The sequence below is a fragment of the Mauremys mutica genome, chromosome 10 (assembly GCF_020497125.1).
Source record: "Mauremys mutica isolate MM-2020 ecotype Southern chromosome 10, ASM2049712v1, whole genome shotgun sequence".
NCBI lineage: Eukaryota > Metazoa > Chordata > Testudines > Geoemydidae > Mauremys > Mauremys mutica.
In genome coordinates this window covers 33067323-33088514 of record NC_059081.1, presented here as the reverse complement: position 1 = coordinate 33088514, position 21192 = coordinate 33067323, and the positions used below count along the sequence as shown (strand labels likewise).

General features: G+C 37.3%; 1 protein-coding gene across 3 annotated transcripts in view; it reads left to right on the top strand.

Annotated features, from left to right (window-relative positions):
* LOC123343344 (fibroblast activation protein alpha) overlaps window positions 1-21192 on the top strand; it is a 56579-nt gene that overhangs the window by 21258 nt on the left and 14129 nt on the right. For 2 of the 3 annotated variants that reach the window (XM_044978412.1, XM_044978413.1), the window contains exons 7-19: window positions 407-479; window positions 1798-1918; window positions 5641-5795; window positions 6742-6845; window positions 7180-7315; window positions 10987-11031; window positions 12864-12968; window positions 13050-13120; window positions 13928-13981; window positions 14930-15054; window positions 18030-18077; window positions 20064-20162; window positions 20970-21039. In XM_044978412.1, the coding sequence (XP_044834347.1) occupies window positions 407-479; window positions 1798-1918; window positions 5641-5795; window positions 6742-6845; window positions 7180-7315; window positions 10987-11031; window positions 12864-12968; window positions 13050-13120; window positions 13928-13981; window positions 14930-15054; window positions 18030-18077; window positions 20064-20162; window positions 20970-21039 (1206 nt within the window). The remainder of the gene's footprint in view (window positions 1-406; window positions 480-1797; window positions 1919-5640; window positions 5796-6741; window positions 6846-7179; window positions 7316-10986; window positions 11032-12863; window positions 12969-13049; window positions 13121-13927; window positions 13982-14929; window positions 15055-18029; window positions 18078-20063; window positions 20163-20969; window positions 21040-21192) is intronic. The other variant, XM_044978414.1, reaches the window with a different exon arrangement.

Below are 21192 nucleotides of genomic sequence, written 5' to 3'. Positions count from 1 at the left end.
CATGTGATCACATGATTCACACGTCACTAGAGCCGATTCTAATAGTAATGCACACTGTACAGTATAGCAGGTGACTTAGTTGCCTGTGCCATACTTGGACACAGCTTAAAACTGGCATTTCAGGCTGTCGGACCAAGGGTTGTCTGACATGCACACACAAAGTATGCTAGCATATGCAGGCCCTTGTGCATGAGTCACATTATTTTATGCCTAACTGCTAGGTTTGCACAGCAAATGCAAGCTTTCTGACACCAATTTTGCATTGTTCACAAAACAAAAGCTGTTAAAATATTGTACTTCTGTGCTTTTTCTTTAATCTGCCTTTTATATGTATGTACAATATTATGATCTGTTTGTAGTGCAGGCAATAGCCATTTCAACTTTCCTTTTTTTTTTTTTTTTTTAGTAATTTTGTAACAGAAAATCCACTTCCAAATAAAATTCAGTATATATCTTGGTCACCCGTTGGACACAAATTGGTCAGTAAAAATAATGAAGTGCTAGAATAACATTACTTTTTGATGGAATAGAATTGATTTATTTTCACAGGCCTTTAAATTGTGTTTATCAACCATACTTAATAAAGATAACAGTTTAGCTAGTCAGTGTGGAAGGGGGAACACCATTATAGGACAACCTTTTCTAGCCTAAAGCTTATGTTTTAACAGCTCATAAACAGTAAATAATATTTAACTTGCTATTGTCCCATTATTTCTTTCATCAAGAACTTTGAACACAGTTCATAGTTAAGACATTTTCTTAGTAAAACACTGACAAGCAGTTGCACTCTCACTGACCTCCAAATCTGACAGTGGAAGAAGAGAGGTCAAACAGGCTACATGCTGCACCTGAGAATTTTGAGTGTTGTTTTGCTGGTCATTTAAAATGCAGTGCAATTGACATTTTACTTTTATGTTATTAAATCAAATATTTGTAGTATCAAGAGACACAATTTTCTAAGAAATTCCTCATACTTTGTTTTGATGCAGCAGTCCTGGCACACCCTAAACTCCCATTGATTTTACTAACCATTTGAGATGAGGCTGTAGGATCAGGTTCCTTTTTTTGTAACAGAAATGGACAAATGGGTTCAGGTGAAATAAGAACCTTTGTTCAAATCTCAAACTGAATCTGCACTGAGTCTTTTCTGAATTTCCAGTAAAGTCTGATCATCTTTTAAAATTTATATTATAGACTCATGTTTTATGTTACACTTGCTGGTCCCAGCTAGGACCAGAAATAGAAATGTCTGAAATCTCACAAGAAAGCCTGTTCACCTGAGATTTCTAGCACAGCTGAAAAAGATACAAGAGTTTCAGAAAGTTTGAATGAGTTTCAAAGAGGACTGCAAGCTTTTAGGTACTTATCCAAACCAAACTCATTTATGACTAATATTTCAGGATATTATTTTCATTCAATGTATTTTCCAGTACAGCTAATGGGAGTTAGATACCTGCATCAACAGTTTAAATAGAGCACTTTTTTTTATATTGACAAAAATGCAGTGGAGTTACTGTGGATTTACACTGGTGTAACTGAGAGCACAATTTGGCCTTCAAATTGTATTGTACTTCCATTAGATCAAATCCAAACCTAGTCCCAAGGGAGGTACTAGGTTCTTGGGAAAATTTGCAAAGGCTTCAATTGTAATTGTACTTGACTAAGGATATCAGGATTTGGCCTATTATACTTCATTATCATTTCTAATGTATACGCAATAGCATTGACTGTACAAAATTTGGTCAGACCTTTTTCTATAATTGTACATATTTCTAACGAATAAATTCTCATCTTTAGGCATATGTGTATCAGAATAATATCTATTTGAAACAATATCCTGAAGATCGATCTATTAAAATAACTAGTAATGGAAAAGAGAATGTAATATTTAATGGAATTCCTGACTGGGTCTATGAAGGTAAGTTAATATTGAAAACTGCATTAAACAAAGCAGGGTTTGGTCAGAACTTAGATGGGAAAACACCAAGCAACATCTAAGTGCAGCAAGAAATGGTGTTGGTGATTTAGTATTTTGCAATCTTCTCTCTAAGTCAGGAGTGAGCCTGTTTATGCACATGATATGCCTATCACCTTGGTAACTAAGCACTGTCCGTGAGCCACCTAGTGAGGGTCCCAGTTTCAAATGAGATGTGAAATCAAGAGCCTGTGATCATCCAAAATACCATGTCACATTTCATAAGAGTAGAGATGTTAGCCACAGTGTCCTGGCAAAATTTCAACTCAGGAAACTACATTCTCTGCCGTTAAATTTTGCCTAAAGCTTCAGTTAGATAAGTTACTTCCCACTTCCCCCCCCTAAAATCTCTGATGTTGTGCAAGTTGGTGCTGCATTTAGAGCTCAGAGTTTGCTACATTTCGGCTGTGAGTTTCTGCCAGGTTAGGACATCTGTAATTTTCACTGGGGATCCACAGTGGACTTTCTTCCTTAGGTGCCCTCCAGCAGGAGCTGTGCCAGCAGAAGCCACCCTAGACCATGGGCTGAATTTAGCCCTTTGTAAATATTCCTTTCATCCACTGTTGTCTGATTTCATCCTGTAGTGCCCTTTTGGGGTAGCAGTGTTTAGTTGGGTGCAACTATCCACTCCTTATCAGTGCAAGGAAGCGTGGGCCTTATTTTTGTGGCTCAATGCCAACCCTTTTAGTCCTCATTTTTCACAATTCCTTTTCCTCCTAACACAAAAAAGTATCCCTACTAGATAGACTCATCTTCCTTTCCTTAGAGCCATCCTCCTGTGGACAACAAGAATCCAATGCCCTTTGGAGCACTGGTTCCTCTTTGAACCGATCAGGAGGCTAGTACAGCGAGTATGTGCAACAGTTTTCCATTGAAAAACCACACCTCCACTTCATGTCTTGTGGTGTCTTAAAACCACGATCAAGATTCAGACTCAATCCAGCAGGAAGTAGCTTGATTTGCTACCACAAAGCAATTGGGTTGCCCTATTAATAAGTATATTTGCCTGAGCTAATCTTTTGTAAAACAGTACCCGTCTTGAGCCTGGCGCAATTACATGGACCCAAAGATTGGTGGACTTGTAGTACTTTTGAGATTATCTTTCAGCTTCTTGTTTCACGATATGCCAATGACGTTCTGATGTCTCACCATATCAGCACACCCTGCCCTGTGTTGTTCCTTATACGCAAACAAGTATAGGCAAAAGATGGGTTTCACCACTTGTAACTAGAGAAGTGCAAAAGTAAGGTTGAACAGAAAAGCATACTGATATTGCAAAATCCTATCAATATATAGGGATAGCTCAGTGGTTTGAGCATTGGCCTGTTAAACCCAAGGTTGTGAGTTCAATCCTTGAGGGGGCCACTTAGGGATTGGGGGCAAAATCAGTACTTGGTCCTGCTAGTGAAGGCAGGGGGCTGGACTCGATGACCTTTCAAGGTCCGTTCTAGGAAATAAGATATCTCCATTAATTTTTTTTTTAAATATAGGAGGGAGTTTTAGAGGTCTAGGTAGGTGCCTTGTTTTATGGGTCCCAGCATTTTGTAATAAATCCTACATTTTGGGAAATGATAACTAATAATGGCCTCCTTTTTATTCTGTTGCAATAGAGCAAGGGGGCACTAAAATTGAAGGGTAGAACGTTTAGAATTGGTGAAAGGACATGTATTTTTACACATCATATAATCAATCTATGGATTTCACTGCTCCAGTAGGTCATGGAAATGCATTCTGTAGCTTTATTTTATAAAGGAGTGGGGAAAATGTTCTGACATTTAATATCTGTAGTTGTACAAGTGGTGATAATGATACTAGTAACCAGACTTATTGCTTCAGGGCATAAATCATTTACCTGTCCAGATCAAGAAGGAATATCCTATCTTCCTCCCCCCTCAACGCCATGCATAGCATTGCACAAAAGTCCAGGTTCATTTTTAGATTCTGCCTTCTTCTGGCTAATCCCAGTACCTGACCAGATAAACCAGTGGTGCAGAATGAAAATCTTTTTTTGGTGTTTAGGAACAGAATGAATCGGTTTATAAAAATCAACGATGCACCAATTTGTTAAGGTATTTTTCTGATCAGAAACATGAGCTTTTAATGTACTGCCCATAATTTATTTTTCCTCAGAGCAGTGCTTTGAATAAAGGGAGACTATTTTCCCATCAGTTTCCACCTGATTCCCATGCTTACTACCCCTTCCTCTCTCCTGATCACACCCATAATTCTTTGCCTCCTTCAGACATGGTGACTGCCTTTATGCTGTTCCCAATGGTTGGGACAGCCTCACAATTACTATTCACTAGGTCCAATCCTTCATTTTCTTCAAAGTCCACTTCTAAAAGCAGTCCATGAAGCATTCCAGCTATAATGAACATTATTATGCACTGGATGATGTTAACCCTTCTTTATGTAGATACAGATCTGAACCATAGCACTGGATCTGAATACCCTCACTACTGGGAGTTTAAACATTGTGGCTTGGGCACATTTTTATAGTGTATAAACAAAATTCTGGATTGAAACTCGCTTAAATTTGGGGAGAAATTGGACCTGGATCTGAACTTTGCAGATAAGACTCATGTCTTAATGGCAATGAAACTCAGTGGGAGTTTTGACTTCAATGCGAGCAGGATTTGGCTCTTAGGCTTCAATCCAGCAAGACACTTAACCATATAAATAACTTTAAGCATATGAATAGCTGACTTAAATGGGTCTCTTTGCATTGTAACTTTTTGTAACTTTTATGTTGAAATGTTCCCAATGAATATTAAGTTGTTAAAGATAAGGGTGCAATAAAACATAATTTAGTTTTCAGATTCGAGCCTCTAGGTTGGTTACAAAAATGTATTTAGTAGATGACCACTAAGCAACAGTTTGAATAATAAAACTAAATGTTATTCAAAACAAAAATTATTAGTGACTCAAACAGGCATGCACTTATAACTTGCACAATACTGCAATTATACTTACACTCAACAATGTATTAATGAGTGATCATCAGTCCACTGAAAGCAGAGTGAAGTCCAGCCTTATAATCCTGGAATCTAACAGTACCCATCTGATGTTAATTGGAGCTCTCCCCGGTAGTAACAAAACTACTCTTATAATACTAATTAACATTAAACCTACCCATTACCACCTTCACATTTCTGCCAACTCCTTATTGGTTCTTTACACTACACATGATTTAAACTAACATCTGCACCCTACTATCAATAATAGATTGCATTTTAATAAAACATTCACAATTCTTAAAAACACTCAGTAAAGTCCATGCTAAAGCCAGTCATAACTGAAACATAGCCACAAGATAGCCTTGGGTCATGTCCTCACTAACTTCAATTTTCCCATTTTACTATCTCCAATTTACCTCTAACTTTTCTCACACTAGTCATCTCAATTTTCCCTACTCCTCTATACTTAGGCTAACTTAAACCAAAACCAAATTTCTACTTAACATAGACTACAGCATGCAGAAGTTATTAATGTTCTTAAGTGCTTTGCAGAGTCAAGATCTTTCTTATATAGCACAGTTCTCTTGTTGAGGAGTGATGAGTACACTGATGACAAGATATAATTTTTGGTGCTATTTCTTTGTTAGGTCATGTTGCTTTGTTAGGTCATAAATGATGAGTTGTATCTAACATATACATTTTTTTTAGAGGAAATGCTTGCTGGGAAATATGCTCTGTGGTGGTCTCCAAATGGAAAGTTTATAGCATATGTACAATTTAATGATACTGACATACCAGTTATTGAATATTCATATTATGGTGAGGATCAATATCCTAGAAAAATAACTATTCCATATCCAAAGGTATGTTGCTTATTTTAAATTGGTGCCATTTAATTCCCCTTGGTTTGTAAATGAGTTGTGATGACTTTTAAACAGAGACACCCAAAATGTGCATGAAAATTGTTTGTACTGCTGTGGAGCAGTGTTTAATCCTGGTCTATCTTAGAATTAATTTACGAAAGTAAACTTGAGCCCCAACCCTGCAAAGACATAAACATGTGTATAACTTTACACACATGGGAGTAGTCCCAATGGAATAAATGGAACTACTCATGGAAGTACAATTAAGCACATGCATAAAAGTTAGGAGGATCTGGGCCTTACTTTGCTTTCCTACCTGATGTATCTATTGTGTTGCTTAACAATGTCTTTATAATAACATATTGTATTGAAAAAAAGCCTGAGAAATAAGAGGATGTGAGATCTCAAATTTATTTAAATTCTTTAGGGGCCTGATCCAAAGCCCATTGACTTCAGGTCAGTCAGGTCCTCACTGACTTAAATGGGCTTTGGTTCAGGCCTTATATCTGTAGTTCCAAATATAAGGCCAAGTTGTTTGTTCTGTCTTGGAGAGCTCCTATGACCCTAACTGGAGTCTTCTGCCCAAAACTGGGGCACTATACGTTCTACATTGTACACAGGAGAGAAGAATTTCCACCTAATCTCATGTGTTCTACCCCCAAGCTGTCTGGATGGACGTTGAATTAGATAATTTGTTTTCTTCTTGATGCATGAACTAATGCTAAGTGGAATAACAAACTGTCACAGTGAGTTACTCCAGTTTTACACTAGTTTAAGTAAGATCAAAATCTGCCCCATTATGTTCAGTAATATCGATATTTCAAAAGACTTTAAATTCTTTAAAAAACTGATTGTTTTCTTGCAAGAAAAGATGTTAATTTATTTAAATGGTAACTAATCCTCCAGAGCATGATTTGAATAACCTGGTAATACATTTCCTTTGAAGGCTGGGGCTAAAAATCCTACCGTTAGAGTGTTTATTGTAGACACTACTAACCATGAAGGTTTAGTTCCTAAGGAAGTACCTGTTCCTGCAGTGATAGCATCAAGGTAGTATGTTCTCAAATTCATCTTCTTTTCCTTTTCTTTCTGTTTAGTGTTAAATGATGGGACCTCTTATTTTCTTTTCTGGAGGTTCTGTTCTGTATGCTGCAGCTTCATATTTATGAATCTGGAGCTAATCTGAAGTTTTAGATACTGCCTTTACTGGTTCATACATTATGCAGTTCAGAATCCTTGTTCACATAGGGCCGAATCCAGCACCATTGAAGTCAATGGGAGATTTTCCATTGTCTTCAATAGAGCAAGATTGGGGCCATAATGGATGCAATAGCAATAGCCCATTTGTATACTGTAATAACCAGCTTTCATTCTTTGTTTTTAGTGATCACTATTTCACTTGGCTCACTTGGGTAACAGATAATCGAATCGGCGTGCAATGGCTAAAACGAATCCAGAATTTTTCTGTCTTAGCTGTATGTGACTTCCAAGAAAACTCCAATTCCTGGTACTGTCCAGAGGTACTGCACATTGAAATATATGCTTAACATTGCTGTGAGAACAAATTTACAGTTGAAGTTACAGAACTTTGAAGATAGATTCACAGATTTCTGCGGCCATAAGGATCCATTAGATCATCTAGCCCAGTGGCTCTCAACTTTTCCAGACTATTGTACCCCTTTCAGGAGTCTGATTTTTCTTGCATACCCCCAAGCTTCACCTCACTTAAAAAACTACTTGCTTACAAAATCAGACATAAAGATACAAAAGTGTGTCAGCACACTATTACTGAAAAAAATGCTTACTTCCTCATTTTTACCATATAATTATAAAATAAATTGACTGGAATATCAATATTGTACTTACATTTCAGTGTATGGTGTATATAGAGCAGTATAAACAAGTCGCTGTCTGTATGAAATTTCAGTTTGTACTGACTTTACTAGGCTTTTTATGTAGCCTGTTGTAAGGCAGATATCTAGATGAGCTGATGTACCCCTGGAAGATGTCTGCATATCCAGGGGTATCTGTACCCCTGGTTGAGAACCACTGATCTAGCCTGACCTCCTGTATAATGCAGGCCATAGAGCTTCCCCCAGTTACCCCTGTATTGAGCCCTTTTGTATTTTTATGTCTCATTTTATAAGATTTTAAGTGAGGTGAAACTTGGTAGGCAAGACAAACCAGACTCTTGAAAGGGGTACAGTAGTCTAGAAAGGTTGAGAGCCAGTGCTATAAGCAATTTTACATTTCCAAAAAAGGCCATTTTCATTATATAACAGATTCAATTCAGATTTTCCTTAAAATTGAATCTGTGTTCCATCAGTAAGAAATATGTGTTTTGAGGATTAAAGTTTATATAGAAAATCGAAAGTATTTAGAAACATCAAGGGATTCAGGTCTACCAGCAAGATGCTGATCATTCTGGCCTTGATCCAGCAAAGCACATAAGCACATGTGCTTAACTTTAAGCATGTAAATGACTTCAATAGAACTAATTCCATGTTAAAGTTAAGCATGTGCTGAAGTGCTTTGCTGGATTGGGGCCAAAGTGATCAGCATCTTGCAGGATTGTGTTCACAATCCTTGTTTAATTGTACTGATGCTTTCATAATACTTTGTTTATACAGTGACACAGTGCTTTTATCATATTAAAGTTTGCACAAATGGCCAATTGAAGGCGTGTGAACAGATGGGAGTGCTGCATTAGCTCTATTTGTCCTGAAGAAGTGCATCTCTGTGCATTTCCACGGGCAAAAACAGTTCCATCTCTGCTTTGTTTTCAGATTAAACCAAGGGCATAAAGTACAATTAATGTGCTGTGCTTTATGCATTTGAAAATAATATATTTTACAAGTAATTTCTAAAGCCCTGATCCAGCAAACACTCAAGCACGTGTTTATCTTTTATTTATGTGAATAGTCGCATAGAAGCCAATTTGATTTCAATGGAACTACTTGTGTGAGTAAAAGTTGTGTGTGTGTTTGCCCGATTGAGGCCTATGAAAACATGTTGATGTGAGCCGGAGGCTTGCAAATAATACTTAAGCATTTGAGTAACTTTACACATAAGAGAGGTCCCATAGGAGTTCATGGGATTACTTGTGTCACACACATGCTTACGTATTTGTGGGCTCAAGGCCTTAATTAAAAAAAAAGAGGCAAATAAATCAGGAATGCAGAGGTAGAGCTTTACTTACATCCTTAAGTCTTTGGAGGTTTGTCCCTTACAAAAGGTTGCTTATTTCATAAACAAAATTGTTTTGAACATTTTCTGTTTGGCATTGATTTAAAGTTTTTCTTCAGAATGCATAGATGTAAATACACCTTTTTAAGCACAAGCACTTAAGTAACTTTTCTCACATGAATAGTCCCATGAAAGTTGCTCATATGCTTAAGCACTTGCTGATCAGGCCCTAAGTTGTGAGCTGACTGTAAGATGCCAGTGGGCAGAATTGCACAAAGTTAAATTGAATGTTATTTTACTTGTAGACTTATTAACTTGAAAATTTTTACCCTTTCTGGTTGCATTTTTTCTATTAATAAGAAACAAAGCCAAGCACCTGAGTTAACTATTAAACAGACTGCTGCATAAGGATTCCATCTTGCAAGGTGTTGAGTGCTCCTCTGAGGTGCTGAATGCCCTCACCTTCCACTAAAGTCAGTGGGAGTTAAGGGTGCATAGCACCTTGCAGGATTGACAAGAGGAGGAAAAGACACAATTCTGAATGTTAATTGAGATGCTACATTAAGGATAAGAAATGCAAAATGTTTTCTTCTGAGAGCTAATTTGGGTGTGTGCATTTCACAGGGCTCCAGACTGTGAAGAAATGTTCCATTAAATGAACAGTTTAAAAAAGAACCCTAATCTATAAAATTAAAAACCTTATAAATCTATTGCATGCAGAATTGTTAGCATTAACCAGTAAATAATTTAGTTCCATCTAACAATCAGGACATTACAGTCTGCAATGAAAAAGTCATTAGAAACTATTGGAAATGCATTAGAAACTTTCTAAGTCAAACACAAATCAAAGCCTAAAAATGTAAAAGGATCATTAGAGCTAGTAAAATAACTGATTTGAATACATTCTAAATCTGTACAAGCCATTTTTTAAAGGTCAACACGAAAAATATTATAAGGGCCTAAATCCTAAAAATCCTTAGCGATATGAGGAGTTCCAGATGCCCGCATTTTCAAAAGTGACTAGTGATTTTCAGTGTCTAAATTCTACACATTAATCCTTAATTCTACTTCTTGTGTACCCAACTGAAACACCTTAGAGAGGCTGAGCACCTGTTATGTCAAAATCCAGTCACATGACGGTATCTCAAGTTGGGTACCCAAGTATTGAGATGCCCATTGAAAATTGCAGACATTGATTCTATAAATATGAATTATGTTAAAAGAGGAATATATTCTAATTGACTTTAGTGGGACTATTCACACAAGTTAGAGTCCCCAGAATCTCTCTGCAGAGTAGTGAAGAGTTTTCTCTCCAGACTGCTGAGAGTTCGAATGCCATGGAGGAAGCAGATCAGATTCTGATCTGTTATATTGCTGTGAAGCTAGAGTTACTCCACTGAATTAAATGGAATATCTCTGGATTTACAAATGTGTAAATAAATAAATCCAGAATATGATCCTATGCGTTTAGCCTCTGCCAGAGGAGAAAAGGAGAAAGAATTCCCCATTGCTCATCAGTGCCCCATTGTGCTTGGATATAAAAGGCTCCTACAACTGTGTGATCTGACGTAGCTTATGTGCTACAGTATATAAAGTCGATGGGAAAAGTTCAGGTGTAAATTGGAAAATGAACATAAAATACAGGTTCCATTCCTCAGCTGATGTAAATCAGCATCACTCCATTGAAGTCAGTGGAACTATGCCAAATTACCCACATTTTTAACATTAATAGTCCTGAAAGGATTGATTTTTAATGAAAAATTAACTGAGATAAAATAGCCATTAATTCTAGCTTTTATTGATTGTTATGAAAGATTGTTAATATAGTTCTGATACTTTTGTCAGATATCCTTCTAGGTTTCCTGGAACGTGTTATTTCAGGAGTGATTTGAATTTAGCCCTAAAATCCTTCTACAGTGTCAGTTTGCAGTTCCATATTTATTTGAAGAACTTTCCTCTCTTTCCTACACATCCTAAAGGTTTTGCCCTTCATTTTGTTTTTCAGAATCGGCAGCATGTAGAAGCGAGTCAGACAGGATGGGCTGGTGGAGTAGGATTTTTGTTGTCTTTTACTATGATTTAATGAAAATTTACTTATCTTCACAATAATGTTGGAAATATGAATAAGCTGGCATCATACTGTGTCATGGAATATATATATAGAACACTACACCTGATGCATTTTAAGGCTGGGATTTTCAATGTGCCTGAGGGAGGTAGGTGCCCACCGCACATTGACTTTGCAAATCTCAGTCTTAATGACTTTGGGCTATACTGAAGTTATAGAAATCACATCCACATAAGTGAGAAAGAACTAAGTGCACAGTGCAGGAGTGGCTGCAAGAGACATTCTGCTGGCAGAGGACGTAGATAAAGAAAGTTCCTCTGGCATCACTGGGCAGCTCCGATTCCTCTGGACATATCTATAATAAATATATTTCTGAAATGTAAACAGTGTTTTCAGAGCACAGTTTTAGTGAAAAGTGCTGCTCTTCTTCACCAAGGGAGAAGCCTTTGAAGCCAGACCAGAAACCTGTGGGTAACTGATATTTGCTTTCAACTGCAAATACATCAATATAAATATCTATGTCCAATAGCTCTCAAAGCATTCGGATATCTATCCATACATATCTATGTCCTATATATATATGTCTATTACTCCTCAAGCATGACAAGGTCAGTTACCAAGATTCAATCAAGCAGTGTCTGAGTCTTCTTACACTGGTTTTAATTGAAAACTTCAACTTGCAGTACACACAGTCCTATTATTTGAGATAAATACTATGCATCTACAGGGATAAGACACTTTATTTGATCCCCTTTTCCTTACCTTCACTTTTGGATTAATGATGATGGGTTGCTATAAGAACTAATAGAAACTGCACAGAATAATTTTGCTTTATTCTCTATGGGGGGTTTCATGCTTTAGGATGATTAATAATGGAATACAGAACAACTTAGCTCTGGGGTCACAGGTTCAAACAGGGGCAGCTCTAGGCCCCAGCACACCAAGCGCGTGCTTGGGGCGGCAAGCCGTGGGGGGCGCTCCTCCGGTAGCCACGAGGGTGGCAGGCAGGCTGTCTTCAGCGTCTTGCCTGCGGAGGGTCCGCTGGTCCCGCGGCTTCGGCGGACCTCCCACAGGCAAGCTGCCAAAGGCAGCCTGCCTGCCGTGCTTGGGGTGGCAAAATGTCTAGAGCCGCCCCTTGGTTCAAATACAGCTCAAGTCAGCAGTGTTGGAAAGTCATAGGACCTAATGAGTGTCTGATGGCATATATGAAATGGGTTGGTGGCTTCAGACCATTTTCTGTGGGACCATTTTCTCTTATTTAAAAAATAAAAATCACAGTTGACAGTAACTGGCTCCCTTGTTAACTGTCTCAGCAGAGACCAAGGTTTGAGCAGGAATAGAGATTGAACTGTCTTTATACCCCAACAGGACTGAAGCATATTGGTGGGCAGAGTGGAGAAGCTTGGACAGCCTCTGCCCCGTGCTGTACCTGCTTTGTGTATAAACAGAAAACTTTAGTCACCAGGACTATTAGTCCGAGCACCATTCACAAATACTAATTTTATTCAAAAACTTTTATTTTTAAAAATCACCAACTCTGACTATAATTAAAAAATCACTAAATTAAAAAAATTGATCAAACCAAAAACACACACACAAAATAATCCCACCTGCATGAAGCAGAAAGCGTGTGTACATGTTGACAGGCATTGTGACCAGTTACTAGTTAAGAAGTTTGACAAAATGTACACTGTGATAAAAGGGAAGGCCAGTTAAAGCACTCTCTGGTTGCTTTAATGTATATATTGTAAACTGTGCATGTTATAAACTGCTTTAAAAGCCTGGTTGTTTTTGTTTCTGTTCCTTTGTTTCAGTTCTTCGTTTCAACACCATATTTTACTTCAGACACGACTTCATACTACAAAATTTTTAGTGATAAGGCTGGTTATAAACATATTCATTACATCAATGGCTCAGTGGTACGTCAAACAAAGAATTATCCTCAGTAAATTCCTATATTGTAGGTTCCTGAAATAACCTTGCAATATCTTGTTTTATAGGAAAATGCAATACCAATTACAAATGGACAATGGGAGGCGATATACATTTTTAAAGTAACGGATGATGCAATGTAAGTATTCTATAGAGCAGAGCCTGTTGTTTATGTGCTATTTGCTGTCCGTAAGAAAGTACTACAATTATATTGATTATTTCAGGGTTCCATTAGTCTCATTGGACCCTGATATTCAAAGGGGCAGGTGCCTGGGACCTGTGCAATTTTACTAGAATTATCACAGCTGTGTACAGAAATCAGGTATTTGGGTATGCACATGGCAATAGTTAGCTATGGTGGAAATACCCAGTCTGTGGACACAGCTATAGTAAATTTTGTGTACAAATATGCACATTTTTGTACACATGGGCTTCTGAAAGACCTTTTGAAAATCAAGGTCCACCATTTTTTTTCTAATAATTTTTAGGCCTCTATTCAACAAAGAACTTAAAGCATCTTAACTTTAAGCATGTGAGTAAACCCATCACCATTTATCAGGACTTCAGTGCTTAGGGCTGAGCAAATGCTTTGCTGAATCTGAGTCATACTCTAGTCTACAGTTATGCTTAATCCTCTGTTGTACAGATGGATCTATACATTACACCTAGTTGATCAACTAACACCTAGGAAATAGGATGAAGTGATTAAATTTCATGGTTCACTTGCCATCTTCTCAGGATTTGAACAAAGGTTGTAAGGAATGAAAAAGTAGAGTGCTTAACCCACTGTTACATCTTGATCCCCCCCCCACACACAAAGTCAAAATCCAAATTCTAGTTTAGTTAAATACAACTTTTCAAGTAGGCTTCTGATTTAGGATGCTCAATACTAATTCACAGCTTATGATTTCATGGACTACTTAATAACAAGCAAATTAATTTATAGATTCTATTCAAGCAATGAATTTGAAGGCTATCCAGGGAGAAGGAATATATACAAGTAAGTTCATATCAAACTTTTATAAATATTGATTAAATTAATATCAGATGGATCTGGGTTTATATCATATAAAAGAGAATTCTACACAGTCAGAAACAGTTTCAACATTTTAAGAGTAAATATCAAGAAGTTCTTACCTAAAATTTGAATTGGGCTGTTGCACTGCATATGCGGGTATCTTGCAATGAATAGATCATATGTATTACTATATTTAATACAGTTTCAAAATGTGGCCCCCATTTGTGTATCTATGACTTCCAGGTACATTTTGATACTATCATGTATATGTGATAGACTTGTATGTGTAAATCACCTGAACACATGTGTGATAGTGCTAAAAATGCATTTGCAAGTGTTTTAACTGCAATTTGCACACACAAACAAATGGAGGCAAAGTAGGGTCTAGTGGATAGGGCACTGGACTTGGACTCAGGAGACCGGCTTCAATTCCCAGCTTAGCCGCAGACTTCCTGTCTGACCTTAGGAAAGTAACTTAACCTATCCCAGTGGTGGGCAACCTGCAGCCCACAGGCCGCACATGGCCCACCAGGGTAATCCGCTGGCGGGCTGTGAGACAGCTTGTTTACATTGACCATCCACTATGAGATGCCGTGAGAGCAAAATCCATTAATAATAAATGTGAGGCACTCTGATTCTATGGTACCTGAATATCTAAATAGACAGGCCACACTGAAGACTTTGAAAATACAATCCCAGAAATACTAAGCATATATCTGAAAGTTGGCATTGGGGAGGGGAATATTGTCTGAATCATACAACTATTGTTTAAAAATATTGAAAAACTGTAAACCATTGATTAGAAAGTGAAATTTAAATATGACTTGACTTTACAATATAGCTGTTTTGGAGCAGGTGGGGCAGCATTATGTTGAAAATGTACTTCAAAGCAATATTATATTGTATTACTTTGTTTTCATTTCCTCCTAGAATTAGCATTGGAAGCAATCCTCTAAGGAAACAATGCATTACTTGTAATCTAAGGAAAGAAAGATGCCAGTATTATACAGCGAGATTCAGTGAAAATGCTAAGTATTATGCCCTAGTCTGTTATGGTAAGTATAGTATGTGACCAAACAAATTCTAAGTTGTATTTTCAAGGGAATGTGAGCTAGATGATGATATTTATTCCAGGCAATATTCATTCAGTTGATAGAAGACATTTTAAACTGAAAAATGTTGGTTGCCAAAAACTGTGAAAAAAATGTTCTCAGTTGCTGAAAACCAAAGTATTTTTGTTTTTTTTGGATTTCAGTTTTTTTTACAAAAACCTAAAAAAAATTGACTAAAACAAATTTGTTAAAATATTTCATGGGAAAAAAAATCATTTCCTGACCAACTTCAGCCTTTCTGTTTCATTATTTAGGTTCCAGCTAATCTGTACTTTGATTCTAACATAGAAGGCCAAATCCAGTTGTGGCATAAGCAGATGCAACTCCCACTGAAGTCACTAAGACTTGAGCCTGCTTATATTAGGGCTGAATTTGACCCCAAAAGTGCTGACAGTTTTCTAAGTGATGTAGTTTTTAACAACAAATATAAACTTTCTGAAAATAAATGCAGCAAGACACAGGGAAACCTTTGAAATTGCTCTCAAGGCAGAAGTGGGTGAAATCTTGGTCCTATTGAAATCAATAGAGATTTTGCCTAGACCTCAGTGGGCCAAATTTTCACCCATTATCAGGGCACTGTAAATAATGGACAGTATATAATATAAAAATTCCAAGGCAAAAAACTGTACATTTCATCCTTCACAATCCTATATGCAGTGTAGCATCTTTTGTTACCATCTTTCAGAATATGAACTGAATGTTCAGCTCTACAAATAATAAAAACCCCAGCCACCGGAGCAAATGTAACAGAATGATAACATCTCTCAATCATCCTTGCCAAGAATATTTGATATTGTCATCACCACATGCAATCCACTCACCTTAGCAAATGTGATGTGACATGTTCTCAGAAGCCCATTTCACATTGTTAATTTTGAGTTCACCTTATGTAATGGCACCTTAGCTATTAGCTGGATGTCACCTTGTCTACAGGAAAGAAATGCTCTTTGAGGGGTTTAAAAGTTACCTTCCTCCCTAGAGCTTTGTTGTTTGGTAATGGCCAAGAACCCATTTCCTAAGCAGTGCTTTTGACATAATGTGTGTGGCAGTGATTCCTGTGTTATGTGCTAGGAACCCCAGAATTGTGCAACATTGCCTTCCCCCTCATGCCTGTATCGCTCACAGCTCCCAGACCAGTACAGTACAATTTAATACAGAAAACTTTGTAGTTTTATATTTTGGTACTAAATTGAATTTACATTCCCACAATTTTTCATTGTGCCACAGATTTTTCTATTAAAAAATATATCACAGCATTGTAGATGATATGAAGATATGATGGAGACTTAGACAGATTGGTAGGGGACATTGGGGCTTTTGGTACCAAGACTGGGTGGGAAGCTAGTCTGGTTAACAATCAGTCATTCATTCATTATGTTGCTCATGGAGCATAGAGTACACACTTCAGATCACTCATTTCCACAGAACCCAGTCTCCTGTCAGTGTTGTGGCCTGCTCTATATTAAGACTGAGGCAGGTGAGGTTGGAAGCCACGACATCCCTCCAGCATGTGTGAGGCTGCCCATAAGGTCTTCTCCATCCAACTTTTGTTGGATCAAATTCATAAATCTGGTGGGCTGCTATGGACTGTGGCAATCAGAGCAGATGCCCAAGCCACCTGAGCTGGCATTGAGTCACTTGGGAAGACACTAGAGGCTGGTTGGTACGATGCTTGACATCCTTGTTTGTATCTTGAGTATCTTGGCTCCATTGTTAGGGAAGGAAGCTGCCTTGGTGACATGAAACCTTGAATCCACAAGGCTGCGGGTGGTATGCTCTTTGAAAGCTTCTGTGGTGTCAATGCCAAGTATCAACTTGGACTATGTATCCATCAAACAGTAATGGCTTCTATCTTTTTGTATGGATCTGAAACCTGGGTCACTACTGAGACACAAATGTGCCAGCTGGACACTTTTGACATGAAACATCAATGACTTTAAGATTAAGCTAGATAAGTTTATGGAGGAGATGGTATAATAGGATAACGGGCTTAGTCAATAGGTCAATTAAGTGCCAAACTGGTAAATAGTACAATGGGTCAATGATATGATATTCTTAACCTTTTTCCAGAGGGTATGGCTGGAGAGTCTTGCCCGCATGCTCGGGGTTCAGCTGACCGCCATATTTGGGGTCGGGAAGGAATTTTCCTCCAGGGCAGATTGGCAGTGTCCCTGGAGGTTTTTCGCCTTCCTCCGAAGCATGGGGCAGGGGTCGCTTGCTAAAGGAGTGGGTAGATCGGCTTATGTGGCCTGCATCTTGCAGGAGGTCAGACTAGATGATCATAATGGTCCCTTCTGATCTTGAATTCTATGATTCTATGATTCTATGATTTCATCACATTTGGTTAACAATAATAACATTTAAAGTGACATCCTTAGGCTTCTGAGCTGACATATTATTGAGATGGCTTGGGATAGTTCACACCTTTTCTTAGAGCATTGTTTCAGACTGTCTGCAGACTCAGGCAGAGAGCACTATGTAGAAGTTCAGTTCACTTTTTGAAAATATTCAGTGCAACTGTAAGATTTATTTATTTTTAAATGAAAGCTTGGATTCTGAAGCATAATTACACAGCAATTTTCAAAAGGAAGGCAATTATACAGTCATTTGATATGGCTGTATAATTACACTATGGTAACAGCTATTATTACACTTGTTAGTAAGACATTTTCAAAGAGAGTGTTTACTGTTTTGTGGTGTAGGTACAGGGGGATGGACTAGAAGACCTCTTGAGGTCCCTTCCAGCCTTACATTTCTATGATTCTATAAAAAGGAAGTTATATGCAAACATCAAGTCAAGAAAATTCAATTAATCTGACAGATCTTATCATTGATATTTTAATAGTAACTCTTCTCTTCAAACCAAGTTATGTTTCAAAAGATATACAACTTTCTTTCTCTTTTAATTCTCTTTACAGGTCCGGGCATTCCTATTTCCACTCTTTTTGACGGCAGCAATGACCGAGGTACTGCAAATATTCTGCATATTTCTGTGCATCGTTTTTATCCTGAATATTTACTAAATTAATCCCATAAGTCTCTATTTAGACTTGCACTAAAGATGCTTTTAATCCTCTTTGAGGGTCAGATTCAATACCCAGATTCTTTTGTATTACATTGTGAAATTTGAATGTACTCTATTTTTATTGTTGAATCCAGCCCTGAATTTTACATTGCTACAAACAGTGAATATACTGAGCATCGGTAACTCCCAGTGAGCCAAATCTTGAGCTCAATACACAGTTTCTACTCAACCCTTAGTTATGCACACTGCCACAGACTTGCATTTTGCCTGAGCAAGAGTTGACTAGAAATTTTGTGAGGAATCCAAAAAAAATATTTGGAGCTGGAAAAGATTGTTCCATTCCCATCACGTGTGCTTTTGTTCTCTAGCTATGTTCTTCCAACTCCTCCTTCTGCAAAATCTATGCATGAATTGCCACTTTTATCTGCCCATTAAGGATCCCTTCTAATTTCCCCAGCAACGAGCACAATCTGTATGAAATGATGAACAAAGTGTCGAATGATCAGTATGGCACTCTGATATCTCCTTGTGCCTAGGAAACAAATGTTTAATTTCATGGACTTTTACCTTTGCCTTCATCGTGCCTTGCTCAGCCATGCTGCTTCACTGCAGAAAGAACCTGTTCAAGCTGCCTTCTTTTGTCTTTGTAAGGATAATTATGTAGCCACTTGTTTTAGTCCTCTTTGTGCCACTTGGGCTAATTGCTTTCTTGTTAGGTGACCATGACAGTGTTTGTCTTGGACTAGGCTGCAATTGCATAAGTGGGGCAGCGAGTCCATTTTCATTGTGGTTGGCAGGTATTTGACCACATATCACCCATGAATTCAAGTGGGAGTTGTGCGTAAATTCACATACACCAGACTGGAAGGTTACCTTGGATGGTCTAGCAATGGATAAACTTCAAAAGATTTGGAGCTCTAGTTTGGTTTGGTTCCAACATCAGGATGGTATTTCAGCCTTTATCCAAGCTATCCAAAATTCCTGGATCTGCAAAACTGGCCTGGACATTCACAATAACTGGCTTTCTTGAAAGAATTCTGGTATTTCATGTTCCTGGTCAGCTTGTATTCTTCTGGTATTTCTGAAGTCACAAAACCAGGAAGTGTTTTTCAAAAATGTAAAATGATGACAAAAAGTTTAACGGAAGTTGTTTAAAAAATCATGTTAGGTTCTGTTTCAGTTTGAGGGTGAAGATTCAGGTCATAGACCCTCATTAGGTACGACATTCTATTCCCATCCCTAGTCAGAGGAAAGCATTTTGATACACAAAGTAGCTTTCAATGGACTCCTACTGTGCCAGTACTACAATCTGTGCTGGATATTAATTATACAGAAAATATAACTTTTTAAATTTACATGTCAGTGTTTGGTGCTTGATCATCTAGTAAAGTTTTTCAGTAAATAAACATGGTTATATTGAGATTTGATTAGAAATTAGTCTGCAAGTTACAATTCAGTGAAGTTACAGCAGAGGACAAGATTAAAGTATTAATTCAGATGCAAAGAAGCACATTGTATCTTGCTAATAGGAGGCAGGATAGAGAGGAGTGTGCAGTGATCCATTATTCAGGACAATGGATGTAACTAGAGTCAACATTTGGAGAAGCATGTTGCAGACAGGAATGTGTTGTACATAATTAACTAAATAAAAGGTAGGAAGAGTGAGGTGTGAGTGGACAAGGAGAGAAGAAATAATAGTCACACAAGATCAATTACTTTGTATCCCATACAGAATATGTCAGTGTTCCAGTTTATATGTAAATACTTCAAGTGTATGATTTTCCAATGTATGACCTCATTACCATATTTGTAAGAGTATTCCATAGATTTTTTTTCCAGTCTAGCCACAAACAAAACAAGGGAGTATCAATTAACAGAGAAGAGTTGAAAAGCAAATTGCTCTAATATGGAAACTTCCTTTACCTAGAGATTAAAGTCCTGGAAGACAATTGGGAATTAGAATCTGCGATGGAAAACATCAGAATGCCTAAGATAGACATTAATAAACTTGAAGTGGATGGAATTAGTAAGAATTATACAACTTCTATTACACTATTTACTTTTCCCATAATTTTTACACTTATTCTATTGTAGGACGCATGCTCCAACAGTTATTAGAACAAGGGATTTGGAATTAGGCTTCCTGGATTGTATTTCTGGCTCTGCCATGGATTCACTATTTGACTTTGAGAAACTCAATATCACTATGCATCAGTTTGCCTGTCAGTGAAACAGATACAATACATCCCTACCACACAGAGCTGATGCTGTTAAGAGACTTCATTCATTAATATTTGTAAATTAATTAATTTACAAATATTTAATTGTAAATTAATTTATTTTTCTCTCACATGAGAGAGAAAAATAAAAAGCATTGTGGTATTCATAGAAAGGTAATATGTAAACTGGTATGCATGCATTGCCCTTTATAATGCCTTGAGAATAGGGTCTGAATTGTGAAGGTGTTATCATTAGTTATTTTATAACATTATTTTATAGTATAGTAATAAATTGGTATTGAACAGCTCACCATTGAGATAGTATTTGTCATCCTGATTTCATTTTTTTCTAGATCCTGCAGAAATTAGACCCTAATATTATTGTATGCAGCTTAATTAAAAAAAAACCCCAAAAGCCTCAACACTTTATTTCTTCAAGATTGTTTTCAAACAGTTAAATAGGAAAAATGACTTAAAATCAGTTCGTGACTCACAATTCATGAATCCTGTGTCTCGTTGCTTACTCATTTTCATATGCTACTCCAATAAATAATGGCTCATACATAGAAGAATCATCTTAAACATTGATATATTTGTAATATATCTTTTTTTAGCTTTGTGGTACAAGATGCTTCTACCTCCGCAGTTTGATAGATCCAAGAAGTATCCTCTGCTTATTCAGGTGTATGTAAGATTTTCTTTTCTTTTTCCACATAATCTGCTTTATCAGAAAGAGTATTAGTCCTGACATGTCGCATGTAGTGCAGGATAAGTGCATTAGTGTATATAACAAGCACACCCGTTCTTTGGTTTTAGGCTACATTTCTGAAATAGAAT